This window comes from Rutilus rutilus (assembly GCF_951802725.1).
Source record: "Rutilus rutilus genome assembly, chromosome: 1".
Taxonomy (NCBI): domain Eukaryota; kingdom Metazoa; phylum Chordata; class Actinopteri; order Cypriniformes; family Leuciscidae; genus Rutilus; species Rutilus rutilus.
This window is the reverse complement of record NC_140209.1, coordinates 21,313,829-21,338,630: the sequence shown is the minus strand read 5'-3', so window position 1 is coordinate 21,338,630 and position 24,802 is coordinate 21,313,829. Positions and strand designations below refer to the sequence as shown.

General features: G+C 39.7%; 2 protein-coding genes and 1 pseudogene across 4 annotated transcripts in view; all 3 read left to right on the top strand.

Moving 5' to 3' along the window:
- Positions 1 to 24,802, top strand: part of LOC311292136 (uncharacterized protein) — a 188,706-nt gene that overhangs the window by 39,329 nt on the left and 124,575 nt on the right. The window lies entirely within an intron of this gene.
- Positions 1,641 to 3,080, top strand: LOC311292659 (uncharacterized protein). Its single transcript, XM_084412419.1, has 2 exons — positions 1,641 to 2,061; positions 2,260 to 3,080. Exons 1-2 carry the CDS (start codon positions 1,995 to 1,997, stop codon positions 3,057 to 3,059), a joined length of 867 nt encoding a protein of 288 aa, XP_084268545.1. The 5' UTR covers positions 1,641 to 1,994; the 3' UTR covers positions 3,060 to 3,080.
- On the top strand, positions 6,524 to 24,402 carry LOC311292563 (annotated as a pseudogene). The gene is made up of 5 exons (XR_014630295.1): positions 6,524 to 6,595; positions 12,536 to 12,801; positions 14,221 to 14,628; positions 14,779 to 15,400; positions 24,309 to 24,402. The product of XR_014630295.1 is annotated as an uncharacterized misc_RNA (transcript).

Sequence of the window (24,802 nt, the reverse complement as noted above, 5' to 3'; positions counted from 1 at the left end):
CTTTAAAGCCATATTCAGCATGGCAAACTCTTGGGGGTCATCACTCTTCAAATATGGAAATGAAAGTCTTTCAACACGGGCTGACCTGGAAGGATGTAGAGCTGTCATACTTGCGTGGGGCACATTCATGGGTGAATGAATAGACATATGCTGGTTAGGTACCATCATTTGCATTCCAATTGGGGAAAGTGCAGTTATTGGATTTACATCTCTTTGCTGCCCCTGAGGTGCTGATGCAGTGGTTATAACTCTGGGTATCAATGGATTCTGATGAGACATAATGGAAGGATTATCTTGCTGCGGTACAGTTCTAGTTGTCTGCTGTTCTAAAGACGTTTGATGTGAATGACCAAGAGAAGCATAAGTAAATCCAGCTGATAAATCTCTAGGAGGCAATGTTGCAACCCTTGAAGGAACTGGCGGAACATTCTGGATATGAGCTGGATATAATACTGGATAAGGAAAATCAGGTAGATATGGAGGCCTTAAAAATCCTCCATTTGGAGGGAAGGTTGGCCAACTCGGAGGCATCCACGGAAGACCGGGCATACAAAATGCATTTCCCTGCATTTGATCAGGTGGCCAAAGGCTTTGGTCTCTTCCTACTTGCTGATCACTGGGATAAAAACTGGGATTCATTTGATGACTGACTGAAGATGAAAGACCATTGCGCTGTTGCTGAGCTAAGCCTTCACCCATTACATTTGGATGCATTAAAGGTTGTGACCTGAGGTTATCTGGGAGTGGAACTGAAAGCCTAATAGGCGGACATGGATCAGAAAGCTGCTGGTGTAATCTCTCTGATGGCCCTCTAGTGATGGCTGCTGTGGAAGTAGGCATTGAAGAGGTAGGTGGCACATACTGAGATGAGGGCAAAGTATTTTGTCTCTGAACTTTTGGTGGTGTAGAAAGCACATTATCCTGCTTGGTTTGATGTCATCGCATACATTCACTCAACTCATCCACAATAGAATCTCTGGCGTTCATCTCATCTTGCTGGTTTGCTTGTATGGGGATATGAACAGGGGATTCTTGAATAGAACTGCATTCAGAACCAGTAGAAAATGAAGAACTTCTTTTCCTTTGCATATCCTTCATCAAGTGTCCCACATCCAACAACATTCATTTCATTTGTTTAATCTTCTCAGACAAAGACTTCACCTCATTCTGAGTAGCAGTAATGGAAGCTCCTTGTGATGCAACCAAATGGCTCAAATCTTCTGGCTGGTGTGACAATTGTCCAGCTGGATGCATTGAAGGATTTAACGGAGTCATCATATAATCTTTGTGCCATCTTGGAGGTTTTACAATCCTTGATGAACGTTTAGGTTTCACACAGTCATCCTCAGTCTCCATTCCAGTTGCCTCTCCGGCTCGAAGGACCATGTAGAAATTTAGCAGAAATTATAGGCTGATTTGGCTGTTGCTACTGGAATGGTGGGTCCATTAAAACTCATTCAGTCATCAAGTACTTTTCCCAGTTTATTTGTGGTGACATATAGGAGTAGACATTTCTCAGATGGCAGTGATGGTAATTGTTGGTTTCTAAAACAAAACCAATAATAAATACAAACACAATTGCAAATCTTAAATCATACATCTGAAATCAGCTTTAACAATCACTCACACACATAATCAACTCATCCCTCCATACTGGCACCTTCCCTACAGCATTCAAGCAGGCTCGGGTCACTCCACTGCTTAAAAAACCAACACTAAACACATCATCTGTAGAGAATTACAGACCTATCTCTCTCCTACCATTCATTGCGAAGACACTTGAAAGAGCTGTTTTCAACCAAATAACATCCTTTTTGTCTCTAAACAACCAGCTGGATGTCAACCAATCTGGCTTCAAGAAAGGGCATTCAACAGAAACTGCATTACTGTCAGTCACAGAAGCCCTACGGATCGCTAAAGCTGCTTCCAAGTCCTCAGTCCTCATTCTCCTGGATCTGTCTGCTGCCTTCGACACTGTGAATCATCAGATCCTTATGTCCAGCCTCTCATCACTGGGCATCACAGGAACTTCACTCCACTGGTTTGAGTCCTATCTCACAGGTAGGTCCTTCAAGGTCGCATGGAGAGGTGAGGTATCCAGAGCACATCAACTGACCACAGGGGTTCCCCAGGGTTCAGTTCTTGGTCCCCTCCTCTTCTCCATCTACACTACATCACTGGGACACATCATACAGGCACACGGCTTCTCCTACCACTGCTATGCTGATGACACACAGCTCTTCCTCTCGTTTCAACCAGATGATCCCACAGTAGCTGCACGGGTCTCAAGCTGTCTGGCGGACATCTCCACATGGATGAAGGAACATCACCTGCAGCTCAACCTGGCAAAGACTGAGCTTCTCATCCTCCCTGCCAATCCGTCTATACAACACGACTTCACCATCCAGCTAGAGTCATCATCAATCACCCCATCAAGGTCGGTCAGAAATCTCGGAGTAACGCTTGATGACCAGCTGTCCTTCACAGATCACATTTCAAAGACAGCTCGATCATGCAGGTTTGCACTGCACAACATCAGGAAGATCAGGCCTTTCCTAACTGAGCATGCAACACAACTTCTCGTCCAGGCCCTGGTCATCTCTAGGCTTGACTACTGTAATGCTCTTTTGGCCGGACTTCCAGCATGTGCAACAAAACCTCTACAGATGATCCAAAATGCTGCAGCTCGTCTTGTCTTCAACGAGCCCAAGAGGGCCCACGTCACTCCTCTGTTCATCTCTCTGCACTGGCTACCTCTCGCTGCTCGCATCAAATTCAAGGCATTGACGCTTGCTTACAGATCTATCACAGGCTCAGCTCCCTACTATTTTCACTCACTCCTACGAGTCTACATCCCTACCAGACGCCTACGATCGATCAACGAGCGACGTCTCGTGGTTCCATCACAGAGAGCCACAAAATCACTTTCCAGAACATTCTCATTCACAGCTCCATGCTGGTGGAACGCTCTCCCCGGCCTCATCCGGAATGCAGAATCACTGGCAACATTCAAAAAACAGCTGAAAACCCATCTCTTCCGTGAGCACTTAACCGCATAAAAAAAAAAAATATTCCTTTGAAACATCACTTATCAGACTTATGCTACTCTGAATAATGCCTGAACTTTGTATTCTGAGCACTTCTTGCGTTGTTGTTTTTGCCTCTTCATGATGACTCGCTTTATTTAGTCCTAATTTGTAAGTCGCTTTGGATAAAAGCGTCTGCTAAATGACTAAATGTAAATGTAAATGAATATAACATTAAAGAGCTACTAAACATAACTAGAATTCAATATATCATATCAAACAATCATTTAAACTAAAACAAATCAAAAAGGAAACTTACATGGTCAACAACGCAACAATTCCACACAAGCCATGTCTGAACGACAGCTTCTTAGTTCAAACAAGAGGAGACTGCAACATAATTAGTAAGGGGCCACAGGTGCTCTTTATCAAGACTCAGTCAGCCAATCAGATCACAGCAGGATTTTCTACACTATGCTTAAAAAAAAAAAAATATTCTGCACCGTTGTGTCTCTCCTCCTAAAACGGTCTGATGTGTTACTGGTTATAAGAAGCCTCTCCCTCAGAAATACACAACTTTGGCAACCTTTTTTGATATAGAGAAGGCTTATGACATGCTGTGGAAAGAAGGACTTTTAATTAAGTTGAATAAAATGGAAATAGGAGGTAAAATGTTCAACTGGATCAAAGATTTTTTAAAGGGTAGAACCATAGAAGTCAGGATAGGGTCAGAGTCATCAAGCACATACCCAATAGAAAAGGGCACCCCACAAGGTAGTGTATGCAGTCCAATTCTGTTTAATATAATGATTAATGATGTGTTTGATGGAGTGAACCAAAGGATAAACAGGGCATTATATGCAGATGATGGAACATATTGTGGGTAAAGGGCCGTAATATTGACAATTTACAGCAAAGGATGCAAACAGCAATTAGTCAGGTTGGAAAATGGTCATTTGACTGGGGGTTCCACCTTTCAGTGGAAAAAACGCAATTCATCTGTTTTTCTAAGAAAAGGGTAAAACCCACAATAGATCTTAAGATATATGGACAATCTCTCAAACAGGTTAATGAATTAAGATATCTTGGTGTGTGGTTTGATAGTAAACTTACTTTTAAAAATCATGTTCAGAAAATGGTAGACAAATGTAAGAAAGCAATCAATATTTTAAAGTGTCTTTCAGGGTATAACTGGGGGGCGTCAGGCTCTTCTTTGAAAAGAATATATATTGCATTAATCCGATCAGTGTTTGACTATGGATGTACAGTATACAAAACAGCAGCAAAAACTACATTAGCTGAACTGGACAGGGTGCAGGCCAAAGCTCTCCGGCTGTGTAGTGGAGCCTTCCGAACATCACCTATCCCGGCACTGCAAGTAGAAGTAGGGGAGATGCCTTTAATTCTTAGGAGGTTAAAACTTTCTCTAGCATATTGGGTAAACTTACAAGGGCATGAAATTACACATCCTACAAAACTGGTGTTAGAAGAATGCTGGGAACATGGTCGCATTGTGAACAGTAGTTTTGGATGGAACAGCAATAAAGAGGCAGATGACATGGGAATCAGTACTATACATTGCAGCAAAAATGTCAACTTGAGCACAATTCCACCTTGGTTTTTCTGCTATCCTGTAGTTAATCTAGAAGCTAAAAATATAATCAAGACAGGTTTGTATCAAAATGTACAGCAGTATCTAGAAGTAATGTATGATGACACAGTACAAATATTTACAGATGCATCCAAAGATTCAGCAGGTAAAACGGGGGTGGCAGTATACATTCCTAAATATAAAGTTAGAATACAAAAAAGAACCTCAAACCACCTCTCAATCTTCTCTGCAGAGATGATAGCCATCATAATGGCACTACAGTGGGTAGAAGAAGTGAAGCCATATAAATCTGTTATTTGTTCAGACTCTATGTCCTCCCTAATTAGCATCCAGACTGGGAAATCTGCATGCAGACAGGATCTTTTAGATGAAGCTCATCAGATGATTTTCAGGATAACTCAACAGAAGCTAATATTACAGTTCACTTGGGTTCCAGCGCACACAGGTATTGAGGGCAATGAGAGGGCAGACGAGTTGGCAAAAGAAGCACTTAAAGCAGAACAAGTAGAAGTACAGGTTCCACTCAGCAAATCAGAATTGAAAACAATAATTAAAGATGGTATTCATAAACTCTGGCAAGATAAATGGGATAAGGGGGAAAAAGGTAGGCATTTATATAGTATTCAACAGAATGTAACAGTTAAAATGATCAGTTCACTTTCACGACAGGAGGAAACCTGGTTCACCAGGCTAAGGTTAGGACATACAGGACTGAACAGCGGCTTACACACAATAGGGAAACATGAGACAGGAATGTGCCCATATTGTACGGAAACAGAAACCGTGAAGCATGTACTTCTGACATGTAGGCAGTACTCTGAAGAGAGAGAAATATTTAAGAGGGTAACAAATAACTCTGTTACTTTGAGCAATTTGTTGAGTCTACCTGGAACACAGTCTACAACCAAAGCAGTGATAGAGTTTTTAAAAGAAACACAACTAGCAAGAAGACTTTAGTTTATTTATATATATATATATATATATATATATATATATATATATATATTTTTTTTTTTTTTTTTATGGAGGTTTGAGCTGAGGTTGAAGCTGGAGGAGCTGAACACGCAGCGCTAGCTGAAGCTTGGGCTCTGATCTCCTTTCTCCTTTTTTTTTTTACATTTTTTATTTATGACTTCCCAATGTGATCACACCTCAGTCCTGTAGATGGCGGTAATGCACAAAGATTGCAAGCTGCCAATAAAATTCACTGAAGAAGAAGAAGAAGAAATACACAACGGGCTCTGATTGGTCATCTTGGCCCAGTGTGTTGTGATTCGCTAACCGCCTAGTTCCATTCTCTGCTAGTTCACGCCATATAATATAAATATCATATAAAGGCTAGATGTCTTAAGGCGGAGTCACTTCCGGCATCACCGGCGGCCATCTTAGGACAGGGCTCTGTGAATTAAGGTGAGTGAGCAGCACGCACACAAATCCTCTTATCTCGCTGAAATCTGGACGGATTTACAAACGGTTTGGTTTCTTACAAACGTTATTAACGTGGCTATAATTCTGAATTCTTAAACATTTTGAACATAATTATTCATATGTATGCAGTATAGTAATAGCTACATGTAGTAATAGCTACATCTCTGACGTTTATAACAAACCAAACCGTTTGAAAATCGGTAGAAAATTGAGCAAGTTATGGTTATTTAAAAGTACATGCACCATGTTATGAGTGAGCGAGCACCCTGTCGTAAGATGGCCGCCGTGTGCGGATGTCGAGCTCCATTGGCCAGCAGCGCGGACGAGACATCTAGCCTTTATATGATATCTATGGTTCACGCTGTCCGGAAACGTCACGTCCGTTACCAGTTGCATGTGCTCCGGTGTAATGTAAACACAGGCGTCAATATTGCCTTGTTAATTTCAGCCCGAATCAGACTTAGAGAATAGTGGAGAGGAATCGAGCAGAGCTTGTGCACAAACGGCTGTTACAGGACGTTTCAGAGAGGTATATTTTTTTTCTGTAGTCTCATACTTTTTCTATAAGCGGTTATTTAATGCTACTGATTTTATGTTAAAACACGCAGAAATATCCATGCATTTCATACAATCGTTCTACCTCATAATATTACAATCCTCGAAGGCAGGGGCGATTCTAGGATTTTTTCAACTGGGGGGCACAAGAGGGGCCACAATTAATACAGAGGGGCCAATCTTATGCTGTGTTTATATGTAAAACTGTAGATATCCAAATCATTTAAAGTTCAGTAAGATTTAAAATCCTCAATAAACAGTGATAGCTTATTTATTTTTAATGGCATTTATTCAATGCTGTAAATAAGAAGAGTCAAATTCAATTTGTATTAACTTTTCACTTTTCAGAAGTGAAAAACTGTAATAAATACAAGAATCCAATCTGTGAATAGTACAAATCACAAAAATAATCAAACTCAACATTAGGTTATATAAACTTTACACAAATCCTCACAACCTTAAATGCTTGGGCAAAAATAAATAAATAGAACAGCCTATTTTATACAAATGCATAAGTATGTTATTCATATAATAAATAGCCTACACAATTAATTAATATAAGTTTAATAATTAAATACAACAATAATCCACATCCTATTAAATTTGCATAGCAGCATTTGCATTGACGAATAGACGGAATCTAAATATGCCAGGGCTAATTAGCCTTGTGCATATATGATTGTATACTCATATATCCATACTTTCTGTTAGAGGTATAGCTACTTTTTCAAAAGGGTATAGTTTAACTACATGCAAATTAAATTAATCTTATATACAGTTTAGAATAGCTTATTAGTTTAGTTATTACCTAGTTAGAGGTATAGCTACTTTTCAAAAGGGTTTAACTACATGCAAATTAAATTAATCTTATAAAAACAGTCAGTGTTATTTTAATATTATTTATTTATATATAGGCTATTATACATTTTTAGTATAGGCTAATATTTTATGTACATGCTATTTATATTTATGTTTTTTTTGACAATGTTTCTGGATGTCATGACGTTTTGTCACTAACTTCTGTGAATTCTATCCTTATAGAAAACAAATAACACTTAATTTGAGACTCAAATTGTTCACTTTGCTTGACACAAAAAATAGCCAGATTGTGCCACACAACATGGCAAAACTATAAGATATTTGAAGAAAAACACCATCTATTTTATGTTTCAGACAGCAAGAAAACTCAACATCAAATATCTTCATAATCTAGATATTATGAGAAATTATCCATATCGTTACATACCACGCCTGGGTTGCAAATTGTGCATACACCAAAATTCTTTTTATTAATATGGTCCATTTCGAAGTGTTTAAAACGAAACAAACAATATTCGTAGATTTTCCTCTGCTCCAGTATTGTTTTGTGCTTGCACCGCGCCATGCAGCTGGTAGACTCTGATCAGAGGCGCCGGTGCCGCTGCTTCCGTCGCTTGCAGTTTGTATAGCTAATGTCACAATCATTTTAATGTCGCAATCATTTTTTATTAACTTTTTTAAGTTTAATTACAAATCTTATAAAGTCATTATCGAGTCATGCGGTATGACACTGATTTAATTTAGAGTAACTTATTCGTTCTCAATTCAAAGTCAAGTAATTTTCTTCATTTATTAGAAATCTTTAAATTCGCGTGCAGTCACGTAACTCAAGTTGACCTCCACCTCTGATATTTACAGCTTTAAATTGTGGAAGATATATTTTTTAAAGCGTTAGATAAACATAATAGCCTACGATTTGCTTCGGCATATAAGTTTGCAATTATCAGTTGCGTATCGGCCGAAAAAAAAATCATTATACAGGAAAACCCTGATTGTGAGCACTGTAATAATGACATCGAACACTGTTCTTCACTTTTTGAAGACGGTTCAAAAACCTAGCGCTGCAACAACTCGCTTAACTATTAATTAGCTCAACTTACCATGTGCTTTTTTTTAGTTGGAAAACTGAAGCTCACTAATCTGTGTTCTACAACGACTACTAGCATTGCCGAACCGTTAATTATTCAAAAGCAAGCCGAAAGATATAATTTGAAATTTTGAGTGACAGACAAGTAGAAGGGTGGGGGCACATTGGGGGGCCAATCAGTTTTCAGGAGGGGCCAGTGCCCCCATGGCCCCTCCCCTGTCTACGCCACTGCTCGAAGGGATTATTTGATCAGCACTCACACACACACAGTCACACACACACTCCACAAAACGAATAGCCAAATATCTGTCGTCAGAACCATGAGCACATTACGAGACTAACCATGGTTTTACCACAGTAAAGAAAATGTTTAACACCATCATTCAACGATCGCTGGTGGGATTAAAATTTTTGTATGTGTTTGAAACAGCGTTGCTACAACATAAATACAACGATATAGCGATGGAAAACACATCAACAAAGGCAAAGCATAAAACGTGTTGTGTCTCATAAACATCAGTTTCTGCTTTTAAAGTGGGAACTGCTCCATCTTTCAGGACAAGCTTTTTGGTGAATCCGGTGTGAACTCGCTTAGATCCACGTTATGGCTCTAATGCAGCAACTCTTCCTCTTCTCAACATGGGTGTGTGTCTGCAGCCCTGAGTGAATTGATAGAATTATTTCATGCCGTGTTTCAGACTTATCCCTTAATAAAACTTGAACAAATACATACAGTGAACTAGAGTATTGGTATTATCTGGCATACATTTGACAGTGATTTATTATTTTGCCACAGCCACAAACATAACATCACACTGAAAATTGTATTTTAGTTTAGCAATAACTGTATGCGAAACAGCTCAACAAATAGGCTACATCTATAGGAATATAAAAAAGTATATATGAATAATATTTAAAAAAATATCTCTTTAAAACTTAATTTCCAGAAACAATTGTGTTAAATAAAAGGCATGTCAGTTTTTTTATGCAAAAGTACAAAAGAAAGTGCAACAGTAACTCATAAATATCCATAAATATTTCAATTTGATCTGTTACTTTTGAGACATGTAAAAAGCCCTGCCCCAACACGACAAAACACTTAAATTAGATTCAATGATGTTTTTTATATTAATACAGTTATACTAACTTTACAACTAGGCTACATAACCATACATATGTGTACATAATGTACATGTGGTATAACCACACTTTATGTAAAAGTGCACACGTATTCTCATGAGATCATGTTGATTCAGATTTGGCGTCATCTGAAGTCCTGTCAAGAGTTGGTCTCTTCACAGGTGTTGGGCATCTCAAGTCTTCATAAGAGGCTGGATCCAGACTGGAGCTGACGTACTCTCTAGTTACCTCATGATGGGCATCCCGAGATAAAACAGAGAAGCAAAAGGAATATAACTAGCTAAGCTGCTGTTCACAACATTAAGCAAAGATAATCATCTAATTGTCATTGAAGATTGTCAGTCTCTGTTCAGTTATGTGTTAGAAATCTAATTACCTTAATACAATAAATGTAGTTATCATAAAATCAAACCATGTTTCAGTTCATAGTTATGTGGCTGTAGTGGTTGAAGATGAGTGACATTAGTGTTTGTTTGTTGTAGTATTGGGTGTTTTATCCATGTCATATTGAGAGAAATAACAGCATCATCTTTCAGTAGAGCAGTTTTATAGGCTTTTATCATCTATCCTGACTCAAATAATGTGTTTCTAACAGCAAACACTCAGAATAAAGTGAGATGATCTGCTGATGATCCTGAATGGCTTGTTGAATGAGTGTTGATAGTCTGAGGCTCATCAATATTAGCAGATCTGCCTTAAACACTCTTTATTTCATGACAATAGTTCCTGTTTTCACCTCATTTATTATGCTGATGTCTTCAGATCTCCTGTAAATGGCCACTGAAAGCTCATTTCTACAGAGCCCCTAAAGGGAGATGGTGGAAAATATTTGGGATGGGAGGGAAAAAAAGTACATTTACATTTGTTCATTTAGGAGACGCTTTTATGCAAAGCGACTTACAAATGAGAACAATAGAAGCAGTTAAACTAACAGTAGGATAACGATATGCTATGACCCATCTCAGTTTAATCTAACGCAGTACATGCTCATTTTTTTTTTAAATAGAACAGAATAGAAGAGAAAGTTAGTAATACTGGATCAAGTGCTGTCGAAAAAGAAGCGTCTTCAGCCGTTTCTTAAAAGTGGCTATGGACTCAGCAGCTCTGGTTGAGTTAGGCAGATCATTCCACCAGCAGGGAACAGTCATGGTAAAGGTCCGAGAAAGAGATTTTGTGCCTCTTTGAGATGATGCACCACAAGACGTTGTTCACTTGCAGAACGCAAGTTCCTGGATGGCACATAAGTCTGAAGTAATGATTTTAAGTAAAAGGGAGCAGAGCCAGTGGTTGTTCTGTAGGCAAACGTCAGTGACTTGAATTTAATGCGAGCGGCAACTGGCAACCAGTGCAATTTTGTGAAGAGAGGAGTACCACATGCTCTCTTTGGCTCATAAAGACCACTCTAGCTGCAGCATTCTGGATCAGATGCAGAGGTTTTACTGTGCAAGGCCAGCTGATTAGTTGAATGGTGAAGTTGAGGTGAAGTGTTGGGTTGGCCGGGACCACAAGCAGCTCTGTCTTTGCAAGGTTTAGTTGAAGGTGGTGGTCCTTCATCCAGCCAGAAATGTGTGTCAGGCAGGCTGAGATACGGTCGGCTACCGTCGGATCGTCGGGCTGGAATGAGATGTAGAGTTGTGTGTCACCGTACCAGTGATAGGAAAAGCCATGTTTACTGATGCCATGTAGATGGAGAAGAGAAGGGGTCCAAGCACTGAGCCCTGAGGCACTCCAGTAGCTCAATGTTGGGTCTTAGACACCACGCCTCTCATCGATACCCTAAAGGACCTACCTTAGAGGTAAGACTTGAACTATTGGGAGTGCGGTTCCCTCGCAAAACATCTACGTTCCCTCTCAAAACTTTTACGGTCCTTCGCAAAGAAATCTGCGTTCCCTCGCAAAACCTATTGTGATCTCGGACAAACACGTCCTGTTTAATGTCCCGCTGGCAGTGTTTCAGAGATCCGTACGTTAACAATGCGGTTCATGGAGTTCAGTAAAGGTGGCAATATATTCACAGATCTGAACTTCCTGGATCAATAACTCTTGAGCTAAACTTTGTTCAAACACAAATGCCAGCTATTTCCAAATTATCTTTATGCGCAGGCAGCGGAGAGACACATCCTGAGGGAAAGTCTGCAAAGTGCAAAACCCAAAAAAGTGTAACTACAAAAAAGTAATTAACTTCAATGTTAAACACTGTAGTGTGACCAAATTCAGTTTACACATCAATTATGTCCTACTAGTCATACTACAACACGACAACAATATGCTTTGCATATTATGTATTATTATACTATGACTATTATACTATGACTATGACTTTGTAACACACCAAATTCAGTTTACACATCACTGCTCTAATGCTGGTTATACAACACCTACGGCTGCCTATTTCAGGCTGGGATGGAAATGCTCAAACTTTGAGGTGTAGGCTATACTGTATGTTCGAGACTGGACTCTGGATTTGCTTGACTAATTTTATACTTTTATTTTTTTGATACCCTACGATAACCTTTTATCATATATCCTGACACTATTTCTAACAGCAAAAACTCATAATAAAGTCAGTTGATGATCCCTAATGGCTTGTTGAATGAGTGTTGATAGTCTGAGGCTCATCAATTTTAACAGATCTGCTGAAAACTGCTTTTTATTTCATGATCATTATGCTGATGTCTTCAGATCTCCTGTAAATTGACACTTAAAGCTCATTTCATTGGTGTCAACAGACTTAGGGTATTTGTTGCTTACTTGCCTGTTTATGCTTTCTACTGTTTTTCTTACTATTATATTTGTAAGAATTTAAATTATAATATTCTGATATCTATGAGCAAAAAACAAACAAACTCTGTGATTTATATATTTTAGATTTTGGCAGATCAGCTCCTCCCACAGCAGTCACATCATCAATGAAGCCCCTCCCACAGCAATCACATCATCAGTGAAGCTCCTCCCACTGTAATTCTCCAATAAATGCTGGAATATTCCCATCAGTCTACAAGTGAAGACGAGCACAGAGCATCAGGAAGAGCTGAAATCTGCAAAGACTGAGTTTATTAAAGAGGACAGTGAGAACATGAGTGATCCAGAACCCTGCAGAATGAAACACACTAAAGATCCTGAAGAACAAAGAGGTTAGTGTTTCTACTTCATTCAATTATGATGCTGAAGAACACATTCAAGCACTTCATCACATTTAGATTAACAGTTACACTATGAAATAGGTATTGGATTTTAAACAAATGTTCAGTAAAGAGAGAGAACGGAGAGAGAGGTCTTGTGGTGCATCAAGAAGAGAACGGCCTATATTAATTAACACCTTTTAGTAGTTTCAGGGCCAGCGCTAGCTATTTGGCCCTAAGCACAAAACTTATCTAAGCGGTCTAATTTGGCAAAATCACATCACGTTCAGTTGCAGGGTTTTTCTAAAGTTCACCTTACCAAGAGGCAGATAGACATTGTATTGAAGCGAAGAAATTACAATAGGGAACGTTCTGCACTAATAGCCTATGCACACATCTGTAACGTAATAGCCTACCTAGGGGGAAAATTAGCTTTATTTGTCATTCAAATATGACGATGAGGACCCCAACGATTGGCCTTCCTTTCCTTCTCAAACAAACTAACTGCATCTTTAACAGTCCTCAAGTTTCAAAATTTCCCGGGGAAGAAACCCCCGGACCCCCGTTAAAGTAAAAGACTCAACATGCAGGGCTAAAGCCCCGGGTCTTTTGCACTACTAGCGAAGCCCCTGGACATGCATACACACCGTGGGCTACAAAACTAACATTTTTATTTAAAACATTGTCTTACATGCAAGCGACGCGCGAGCATCATCCCGCTGTCTTTTCTTTTTTCCGCCCCCGACTCTTGGTGCCTTTTCGAGGCCATGTCTGAGGTCGGTGTCTGCCAAATTTGACATTGATTGAGGCATAATCGAACAGACCACTGGGAGGTGGGGAAGGGGGCCACCAGAGGGAGACTGGGACAGGAGATTCACCTTTTTCTCGACTAATTTGGTCTAGGCCTATATTAATGTTGTATTGCTTTTGTATATTAACAATGCTTTAGACATATTTTATTTGTTATTTATACTAGTAGCCTATTGTGATGATTTTTCACGACCCAGATTTTTTGGTGCCCCCCCAAGCACTTTAATAGTTTTTAACATAATTATGTATCAATCTAAAAGTTAGTGTCAAAATACGGTAGTATTGTGTATTTTAATGTTCATATCATGTTAGATAATTGTGTCATTGATCAAACATATTTAATAGTTCACTACAGAAACATGGGATTTGTGCCTATAATGTTAAAAATAATAATAACTGGAAGATCAGTGTACCTCATTCATGGAAAGTTTCAGGGATGTTTAATTAATTTATAAAAAGTATTAAATTATTATAATATTTTATAGCAGTTGTCTGTTAAATCTGGGATAATTTTTATCTCCACTCACTCTATATTTCTCTCTTTGAATTATTTTGATTATTTTATTTATTTTATTTTATTATTTTGATTATATAGAAAATTTTATTTTTGTTTCATGTCAGACCTGATGGAAGTGAAGGAGGAGAGTGAAGAACTGAGTGAAGTGAAGGAGGAGAGTGAAGAACTGAGTGAAGTGGAGGAGGAGAGTGAAGAACTGAGTGGAGTGAAGAAGGAGAGTGAAGAACTGAGTGAAGTGAAGGAGGAGAGTGAAGAACTGAGTGAAGTGAAGGAGGAGAGTGAAGAACTGAGTGAAGTGGAGGAGGAGAGTGAAGAACTGAGTGAAGTGAAGGAGGAACATCATGTCAAACCTGGAGAAAAACCTTTGATTCGCTCAAAGACTAAAAATACATTTTTAAAGAAAAGAAGAGCCAAGAAATCTTTCTCCTGCACTCAGTGTGGAAAGAGTTTAACAAGCAAACAAAGTCTTGAGATTCACATGAGAATCCACACTGGAGAGAAGCCGTTCACATGTGATCAGTGTGGAAAGAGTTTCACACGCAAACATCATCTTGAGCGTCACATGAGAGTTCACACTGGAGAGAAGCCGTTCACATGTGATCATTGTGGAAAGTTATTCGGCCGATCAACACACCTTGAAAGTCACATGAGAATTCATACAGGAGAGAAGCCATATGTATGCAATCAATGTGGGAATAGTTTCGGTCAATCAGGACACCTTAAAAGTCACATGATGATCCACACTGGAGAGAAGCCATTCACATGTGATCAATGCGGGAAAACATTTCTTCAGGCATCAAACCTGAAGGCACACCTGACAGTTCATACGAAGGAGAAGCCACATTCATGTTCTGTGTGTGGAAAGAGTTTTTCACACCGGCAATCTTTACATGCACATCAGAAAATACATACTGGTGTGAGAGAGTACATGTGCTTTGAGTGTGAGAAGACTTTTATGACAGCGCAATGTTTAAAACTGCACCAGAGGATCCACACTGGAGAAAAACCTTACAAGTGTTCACACTGTGACAAGAGATTCAGTGATTCATCATCTCTGAAAGCACATGAGAGGATCCACACTGGAGAAAAACCTTACAAGTGTTCACACTGTGACAAGAGATTCAGTCAGTCACAACATCTGAAATCACATGAGAGGATCCACAGCGGAGAGAAGCCACACACGTGTGATCAATGTGGAAAGAGTTTCTCTTTTAAAAGTCAGCTGAAGGTACACATGAAGATCCATGCAGTGCAGAAACCACATCACCGCAGTCTGAGATCACGGTAAGAAGTTCTTCTTTATGTGCTGAGAAACAAAAGCTGCTTTTCCACCTTCGGGAAAGGTTCCAATTGTGTTTCCACTTGAGCCTGGTACGGCACGGCACAATTTCAAACCATTCTCGGCCCTGAACTCTCAGCACACTTGGCTAACCGTGCCGAACCGTGCCGAACCGTGACGGAAGAATGTGTGTACTAGTGCTGGAAAATCTTTCAAATTCGAATGATTCTTTTCAGAGATTCGTTCACTTTCAGTTTGTTCACCAAAATGATTTGTTCATTGATTTGTTCAGTATACATATTACATAAATACGCCCGCAGGTGGTGAAAAATAGTCTCTTATGTCTCAAGTCAACAAACGTATTTACTTATAACAAAAAAATTATTTGGCTTTATTAAAATGTGTTTCTAATTTACTCATTAAATTAATAAAATAAGTCAAAATAAGTGGTTCAGATGACCAAAGCACGAAGGTTTTCTTGCATAATTAACATTTTAATTGTTTTGGTCAGACATTTACACATTCATAAATCTGGGATTATGTTTAACGTTGATTTATGTTCCATGTTAAGTATGAATATATAAACAATCGTATGTGCACAGTACCTATACCTGCGCTTTGCATCTACGGATTGCTGAATGAGATTGACTCACATGCTAAATGACGACCTAACCGGTACTCTCCATTCATTTCATTCACAAACAAAATGTACCAACAAGATCTCTCTCTCGCTCAGACTCTAAACAGAGCAACCTCATTCAGTGATGGGCGTTGTGGTGGCAAACAATTTTCTATTACTTAATAAGAGACAAACATGTAACAATTGTCTTTAAAGATTATTTATTCCCTACCATTTGTCTCCCAATCCGAAAACGTGTTGCAATTGCCATCTAGAATCTGGCCACGGGTGGTGAATACAGGACAATCAGCCATCTTTTTGGAGTAGGCCTCAGCACTGTGTTTAATTGTGTTCAGGAATTCTGCAACACAGTCATCTTCCCGTCCACAGGAGATTTCCTGATGCTGACAAGTTGTTAGAAATGGCCACTTTCTTTAATAATCGTTGGAGAGTTCCAGTGTGTCGGTGCAATTGATGGCAGTCACATTCCAGTATTGCACCAGAGGACTATCCACAAGACTATCTCAGTCGGAAAGGCTGGCATTATATTGTTCTGCAAGCAGTTGTGGATGGCAAACGTCTTTTCTGGGATGTTTGTGTTGGCTATCCAGGGAGTGTGCATGACGCCAGAGTGCTACGACAGTCACATGTGTGGGAGGTCCTAAGTGACAGAGAATTAGTAGGGCAAAACAAAGTGACCATCTCTGGCTGTGATGTTGGACATTTCCTGATAGGTGATCCGGCGCATGAAGCCATGAAGCCCTTTTCAGACACTGGTGGACTGACCCCTGAACAACACACCTACAATTACAGGCTGAGCAGTGCACGATCGCTTGTGGAGATGTCTTTTGGGAGATTAAAAGGACGATGGAGGTGCCTCCTAAAAAGAAATGACTGCAAGCTGGAGCTGAGCAAGAGGATGGCACTGACCCGGTGTGTGCTCCATGGTGATAATTTCACTGAAGAGCACCCAGACAGGACTATAAACATTGAGCCTCCTGTTCAGACATTACCTGAGCATGCTAACGCAGAAGGGGCTGACATCAGAGCTGCATTAATTATGCGTTTAATGTCGGGAACGAGTGATTATTTGAATACACCAATGCCATATTTTTGTAACACTGTCGTTTGTGTTTTGAGGACATCTGAACTGTCATACATTTATTATAATTTCCTCCATTGAATAAACCCTTGTATCTCTAAAACTATGCATATAGTTATTATTCTGTGAATAATTTCATTAGAGCATGTCATGTGAGTTTTAGAGAAGGCTGATAATATGCTAATGAAATATTGTATTGCCCTGTAAACCCCTGTTTGACTAATGTCTGGCCAGGAGCTCAATTCTTGCTTTATGGTCCTCAATCAAAGACCCTTTCACACTGCTGCCAACATGAGACATTCTTTTATAAATATTCTTTTGTTTGAATTCAGCCATTATAGCCTTTATTCAGGCATTATGGCTGGGCCATCAACTCCAGGCCCACTATTCACCTATTACCAGAAGTCTTTATAGAAAACAAACCCCACCTCCAAAGAAAAGCATATTCTTGGGACTGTATGAATTCTTGTAACAAAATAGATTGTGAAATAGATATAGCTCCTGCACGACAGGTGGATTAGAGCTATAATTAGCATCAATCTACATTAGGGTTCACCAATCTCGGTCCTGGAGGGCCGCTGTCCTGCAGAGTTTAGCTCCAACCAGCTCCAACACACCTGTTTGAAAGTTTCTAGTATGCCTAGTGAGACCTTGATTAGCTGGTTCAGGTGTTTAATTGGGGTTGGAGCTAAACTCTGCAGGACAGCGGCCCTCCAGGACCGAGATTGGTGAACCCTGATCTACATAATAATTGAAAAGATTAATATTACACTTTTACTCAAAAATCCCTTTAAACCACCAAGTTTTTTTATTAACTTCCAATCACGATCTAGAGTAATGTGGCTTTTAGTCATATAATGATGTTGAAATATGTTACATATATATAGCACTTTATATGCATATATTTATATTTAATGTACACATTCTTTATTCATATGAAAATACATAAAAAATCGTATGAAAATCACACACAAACCGTATACGATATTTGCCTGTTAAGGGGATAAACAAACTTTGCTAAATGTAAAGTGAAATAAATGTAAATGAAAATAAAATTGTAAATAGTTAATTTAAATAAAATTGTACATTAAAAGAAACAAACAAAAATACTATGGTGATTTAACGGAATGCATAGCTGATATAAAAAAATGTATGACTCGTAATTTCCTACTACTCAATTCTGAAAAAAAAACAGAGTTTCTAATTATTGGACAAAAAACTTCCTCACGTAATAATCTAGAATACTGTCTAACACTTGATGGCTGCTCTGTTAAGTCTTCGTCGTCGGTTAGGAACCTGGGTGTGCTCTTTGATACCAATCTTTCATTTGAAAGTCACGTGTCTAGTATCTGTAAAACTGCATTTTTCCATCTTAAAAATATATCTAAATTACGTCATATGCTCGCATTGACAAATGCGGAACAATTAGTTCATGCCCTCATGACATCAAGGCTAGATTATTGTAATGCTCTATTGGGTGGTTGCCCTGCACGCTTAATAAACAAACTACAGCTAGTTCAAAATGCATCTTAAAAATATATCTAAATTACGTCATATGCTCGCATTGACAAATGCGGAACAATTAGTTCATGCCCTCATGACATCAAGGCTAGATTATTGTAATGCTCTATTGGGTGGTTGCCCTGCACGCTTAATAAACAAACTACAGCTAGTTCAAAATGCATCTTAAAAATATATCTAAATTACGTCATATGCTCGCATTGACAAATGCGGAACAATTAGTTCATGCCCTCATGACATCAAGGCTAGATTATTGTAATGCTCTATTGGGTGGTTGCCCTGCACGCTTAATAAACAAACTACAGCTAGTTCAAAATGCAGCAGCTCGAGTTCTTACCAGAACCAGGAAGTATGACCATATTAGCCCAGTTCTGTCGACACTGCACTGGCTGCCTATCAAACATGGTATAAAGTTTTAAATATTACTGATTACTTACAAAGCACTAAATGGTTTAGCTCCGCAGTACTTGAGCGAGCTCTTAACACATTATAGTCCTTCACGTCTATTGCGATCTCAAAATTCCAGCCAGTTGATAATACCTAGAATATCAAAATCGACTGCTGGCGGTAGATCCTTCTCCTATTTAGCACCAAAACTCTGGAACAGTCTTCCTACCATTGTCTGGGAAGCAGACACACTCTGTCAGTTCAAAGCTAAACCAAAAAACGCATCTCTTTGACCTAGCATTCGAATAACACATTATAGACTTCTATAATTCCATATTAGGCTGCGTAGATTAGGCCAGCTGATACCAGGAACACTTCCCATGAATCCTGATGTACTCATAACCGCATTACTGCAGTCCGCCGTATCCAGATCCGATGAAGGATCTGCGCCTGAACGTGACTACTACGCAGTGCTGAAGTGTCAACCAGTCACTGAAGTGAGGTGGACTCCGGCTGTATATTTAGAATAGATGGTGGATCTGCACATGGTGCAGTGCCGGCCTTATCGACACGACCAATCTGACTTCTGACCTGTAATGCGGCCTGGATCATAATCATACACTGTTCGCTCGTTGGCAGGAGGAGAACTGGCCCCCGACTGAGCCTGGGTTCTCCCAAGGTTTATTTCTCAATTCTGTCACCTGATGGAGTTTTGGTTCCTTGCCAGTGTTGCCTTGGCTTTTGGCTAGCTTAGTTGGGGACATTTAATATTCAACGATATTATTGATCTGCCTAATTAGGGTGGACAAAGATGCAATTTTCTTCTAGAAACAAACTTTGTTGTATTATTTTCATTTTATCAATGTAAAGCTGCTTTGATACAATCTGTATTGTAAAAAAGTGCTATATAAATAAAGGTGACTTGACTTGACTTGATTTATTTGCAATAATTGTTGCGCTTGAGCCTACATTATTACAGCCACCATGCGCCCCGTGAGTCCAAGCAGAGAATGTGTGTCCGCTCTCATGTCCCGCCGCAAGGCATCATCCATTTCTTTGCTGGAACCTCTCATCTGCCCTTTCCAAATACTGCACCAGCTCCGAAGTGCTGTCTCTCTTCCTTTTTCCTGTGTACAACAATAATAGCAGATGACAGATCATCAGTTTGTTGTCATAGCATTGCGAATAAGTGTTTCCTGCAGGGAATTACGCATCTGCTACATGATTAAATATTATTTGTGACCGGTATATAGCATCATACTACATCACTATCACTTTATTTTTCGGTCATGTCCCATAATAGATCATCAACATTATATTGTATATAGCAAGTTAATGTCAGATTGACTTTATATTCTATTTTAAACTTCAGTTTTTTTTCTAGACTTTTACTTTGTTTTAGGTAGTGTAATCAAATGTAATTGTTACATATCAAAGCATTTTGTATTGCGGTTAATTACACTACATTTTTTACACTGTTCTGTGAAAGCATACTGTATACAATGAAATCACAGATAATACAATCCTAGCTAGCAACATTGCAAACACTGATGTGAGAAATTAGTACCTCGCTGAACAGCTGAGAAACACAGGCTGGGAACAAGTAAAATAATGTAAAAACAGAACTTACCAGGATCAGTACAACTTTGCTGCAGCGAATCATCCACCATTGACCCGAGCATTATTGTTGCCGAGTTCAGTGCCCTGGTCATCTGGCATGCCGGTCTATCGCCGAGGACAGAGTCGAGAATGTCGAAATGTGGGTTTCGATGTGGGCGACCATTGCCGCTTCGACCGAGGTCTTATTTTTGGTCCATATAATCCTTCTTTAGTTTTTTAAGTTTGTTGCTAATCTCTTCGATGCTCCTGTTGAAGCCCGCTGCAGTCATCTCTCTCTCACTGAATTTGCTGCAAAACCGGTTTCGCCCGTGAAGCCCCGTCTATTTTACTCTGGACTTCTGCAGAGGACCAGAGTGCAAGAGAGCAGCTTGTTTCCTCCTCGGACCACTGTTGTTTTCGCTTAATCGCATCCATCGGTTTTAGCTACTAATTCAAAAATGTCGGTCACAAGTTTCTGTTCGTCTTGTGTGTCAGGATAGGCTACTTAAAGCTGCTGTCACCAAGATTGTTTTGATCATATTTACTGAAACCGAAACTATGATCCGACAGAACAACATAAATCAGATGGTTTTAGAAAAAACTCGTGCTTCTACCTCCACCTTGAGCAGAGGTCTTCAGTCCTGCTCCTGGAGGGCCACTGTCCTGCACAGTTTAGTTCCAACCCTAATCAAACACACCTGAATCAGCTCATCAAGCTCTTCCAAATCCTTGAGTATTCAAAGGCAGGTGTGCTGAAGCAAACTAAACTCTGCAGGACAGTGGCCCTCCAGGAGCAGGATTGAAGACCTCTGGGGCCGTATTCACAAAGAATTTTAAGGCTAAAAGGAGCTCCTAACTGGCGAATTTAGGAGCAACTCCTAAAAATAATGGGCGTGTCACTCGTAACTTTAGGACTCCTAATTTTTTTGACTAAGAGTAATTCACGAAGCATTTTAGCCCTAAAAGTAGCACCTAAGCCTGGGACAGCTTAAAAGAAGTCGAGAGGACTCCTAACTCACTAAGACCTATTCACAAACCGCTTTTTGTGGCATTTCACGTTGCGATGTTTTGAAATGCGTATGCGGCAGCTACAGGAGCTTCCAATCGCGAGGGAACAATTCTAGGGATGCAATTAGGCCACCAACAACAACCAAAACTAGTCTACTCATTTCATGTAAACTAATTGTAACGTTTCATTGTGAATCAAATTAAAATGTTCTTTTCTTTGCAAACGTAGGCAGATGCATATAGTGACAGATTAATTCAATAATGTTGCAAAGATATTGCATCAATCCATGTTTCATTAGGCTAAGGCTATAGGCTATTTGTTTTGCCTTACTCTTTATTCATTTAGGCTATTTATTCAGTTATTCATCATCTTCCGTCCTTCGCACTGCTTGTGTAGCGCACGCATTCTCAGACCTTCTGTCACCTATCACTCACTCATCATCGTAGGGGAGGTGTTTGGAATCATTCCCGCGTTACAATCATCAGCCAATCAAGGTGGTCACTCCAGTCAAGCTTGTGCATGAGTAATGACGTCATCCATAGCAACGGAGACTATGGCTGAGTCCCAATTCGCCTACTTATACTACGACCTAAAAGTATGTACTTTTTTGTGATGAAAAAGTACATACTTTTGAGTGTGTAGCAAAAAGTATGCACGTTCTGGGACATACTTCGATGACGTCATGCAACGTGAACTTGAACGTGGTTGCCTAGTTACGCACACCACGACTGTTAACAAAACATTTAACATTTCATTCATTTTTACATATCCAATATAATTTTATTTACTATTCCCATCTTTTTTTCCACAATACATTTACAATGTGTTTACCAAATTGAGGAGTGAAGCAGGGCGTCGTCGTGGATCAACCAAACGCAGGTCGTTTGTGAGGCGGCTGGTTCTGACGTTCATGTGCAAAGTGTGTAACGAAAGCTAGCGCTACTTATTTTCTGAGTTAAAAATATTTAAAGTTTATAGTGTAACTATTGTTTGACGTATTTTATACTTAATCTTATACTTATGTATAATACTTAAAAATACCCAGATGAAAATGAACCATGCTTTTACTATAGTAAAAGTGTAGTAACCATGTTTCTTTGGTTGGACTGATAAAGTTAACATATGTACAGCCACAGTATTACTAAAAATAAGTCAGACAGAAACATCAAAAGAAATACATAAAAAAAAGACACTTGCATGACACTGTACTAGAGCCTTTTTATTTATTGTTTTGTAGCCTGCAATGAGGTGCTCGTATCTTCATCGGACCCTACAAGATAAACACGGTACTTTTTTGGCACAACATAAACCCATTAATATTACGGGACAATAAAATATAACTTTAATTAGGGTTAAACATTTGAATTATTACACTTAAAAACTGAGGGCGCATCTCCGTTGCTGTATCCGACTGCCAGGTTTATATCACCACCATCACCGCAAAGCTCCTCCCTCCCGCACGCAATGGGTTGTGGGCAATATTAGCCATTAGAGTGTGCATTGATCTGCACTTCGAATTATAATCGGAAATAGTAGACCATCCGGGTATCTTTGGAATACTCATTTCAACATGCTACGATTTGGGACGTACTAGTTCTAGTTTTGCATACTATTTAGGACGGATAGTATGCGAATTGGGACTCAGCATCACTCTTAGTTTAGGAGTTGTCATTTTTCTTTACTAAGAGTAGGTCTAAAAGGCGTTGTGAATAACTTTTAAGAGAAAACTCCTAGCTAAAATCTTTTAGTGCGATTTAGGAGTACTCCTAGTGGTAAGATAAAATGCTTTGTGAATACGGCCCCTGACCTAGAGCCTGTTATTTGTTTGGCAAAAATCCACTGCTCCTGGTTCTTCTAGTCCAGTCAGTGCAGGGCTGTGTGAAATCTGCCTGTCAATCACAGTTTGCGCACACGCCACAGAATAGAACATAGAACTACCACCCGACCCGCACCCGAAATAAAATCAGTTTAGCATATCACATTATAGACACACTTACAACAATGTTTATTGCCAGGTCATACAGAAGTTATTTGTGGCGAGCAGGACGAGGTCGAGGGCCATGAGAGAACAGCGCGAGACCGGTGGCTTGATTGATATGAGCAACACCTGCGCGACACCGGTCTCGTATCTCTCACGGAGGAGCGGAAGCATAAAAGTAGGAGCGACAACGGTGAAGGACGAGAGAGGACAGGCCTGTGTTTGTGTTTTTGTTATTTGTGACAGCAGTCGTCCGTGAGGGGTTGCTATCTTTTACTTTTTGTTTTTTGTTCATTTTTATTATTAAAACAGTTGAACGTTCGCCGGTTCCCGCCTCCTTCTTCCCATAACATCTTGCTACATTATTACACGACCATTCACACAAGGACAACTTCAGGCGAAGCTGTCAAAAGGCCAACCCTGTCGACAACTTCACAACAATCTCCACTAGCTATTCTTTTCGTCAACTCCTCAGGATCCATCTCGACGACTGCAGGCAGATCGCGCGCGGTTGTGATATAAGTGAGAGACTCCTGGGAGGGCGCAGGCACAAATAAACTGATATGGATTTTAAATTATTGGATCAACTTGAAATACAGGCACCCGCAGGTACCCGAACCCGTGCAGGACTCTGCTGTAACTGTAACCTGCGCGGGTGAAATTTTCGGTTTAACTTTCACCTGTCCCCCTCTGTCTAGGTGCTGAGAGCTGCCAGTGGGAGCAGTGCCCCTTGCGGTGGTGGATCCCTTGGGGTGTGCTGTGGCTGCGTGTTCACCAAGTGTGGTCATTCCCTTGCTGTGAAATCCAAACACTTTGTGGAGCGAATTATTGTGTGAGTGTTTCTTGAGTTTAAAAATAAAAATCTATTTTTGTACTGGACCACTGTCTCTGGCTAATCCATCTACGAACTTGAGTGCCTTGCTAGAATAAAATCACTAATTTTGGGTGTAAATCCCATCGGGGTGTAGTCTGCTAATTGTCTGGGTTCAAGCCCTGAAAATTTGTATCCCACCTGCCTCACACGGATGCATCGGGATTTTCTCTCCAACTATTCTGGATCGACTCTGAACGTAGTTTTAAAGCACACTCACACACACACCACTTGAAACTTCCATAAAATAATCTTTCATGAAGGTCGGAAAGGTTGAAGCGAATTACAAGGACATTCACAGGCTTGATTGCACAGGATTTT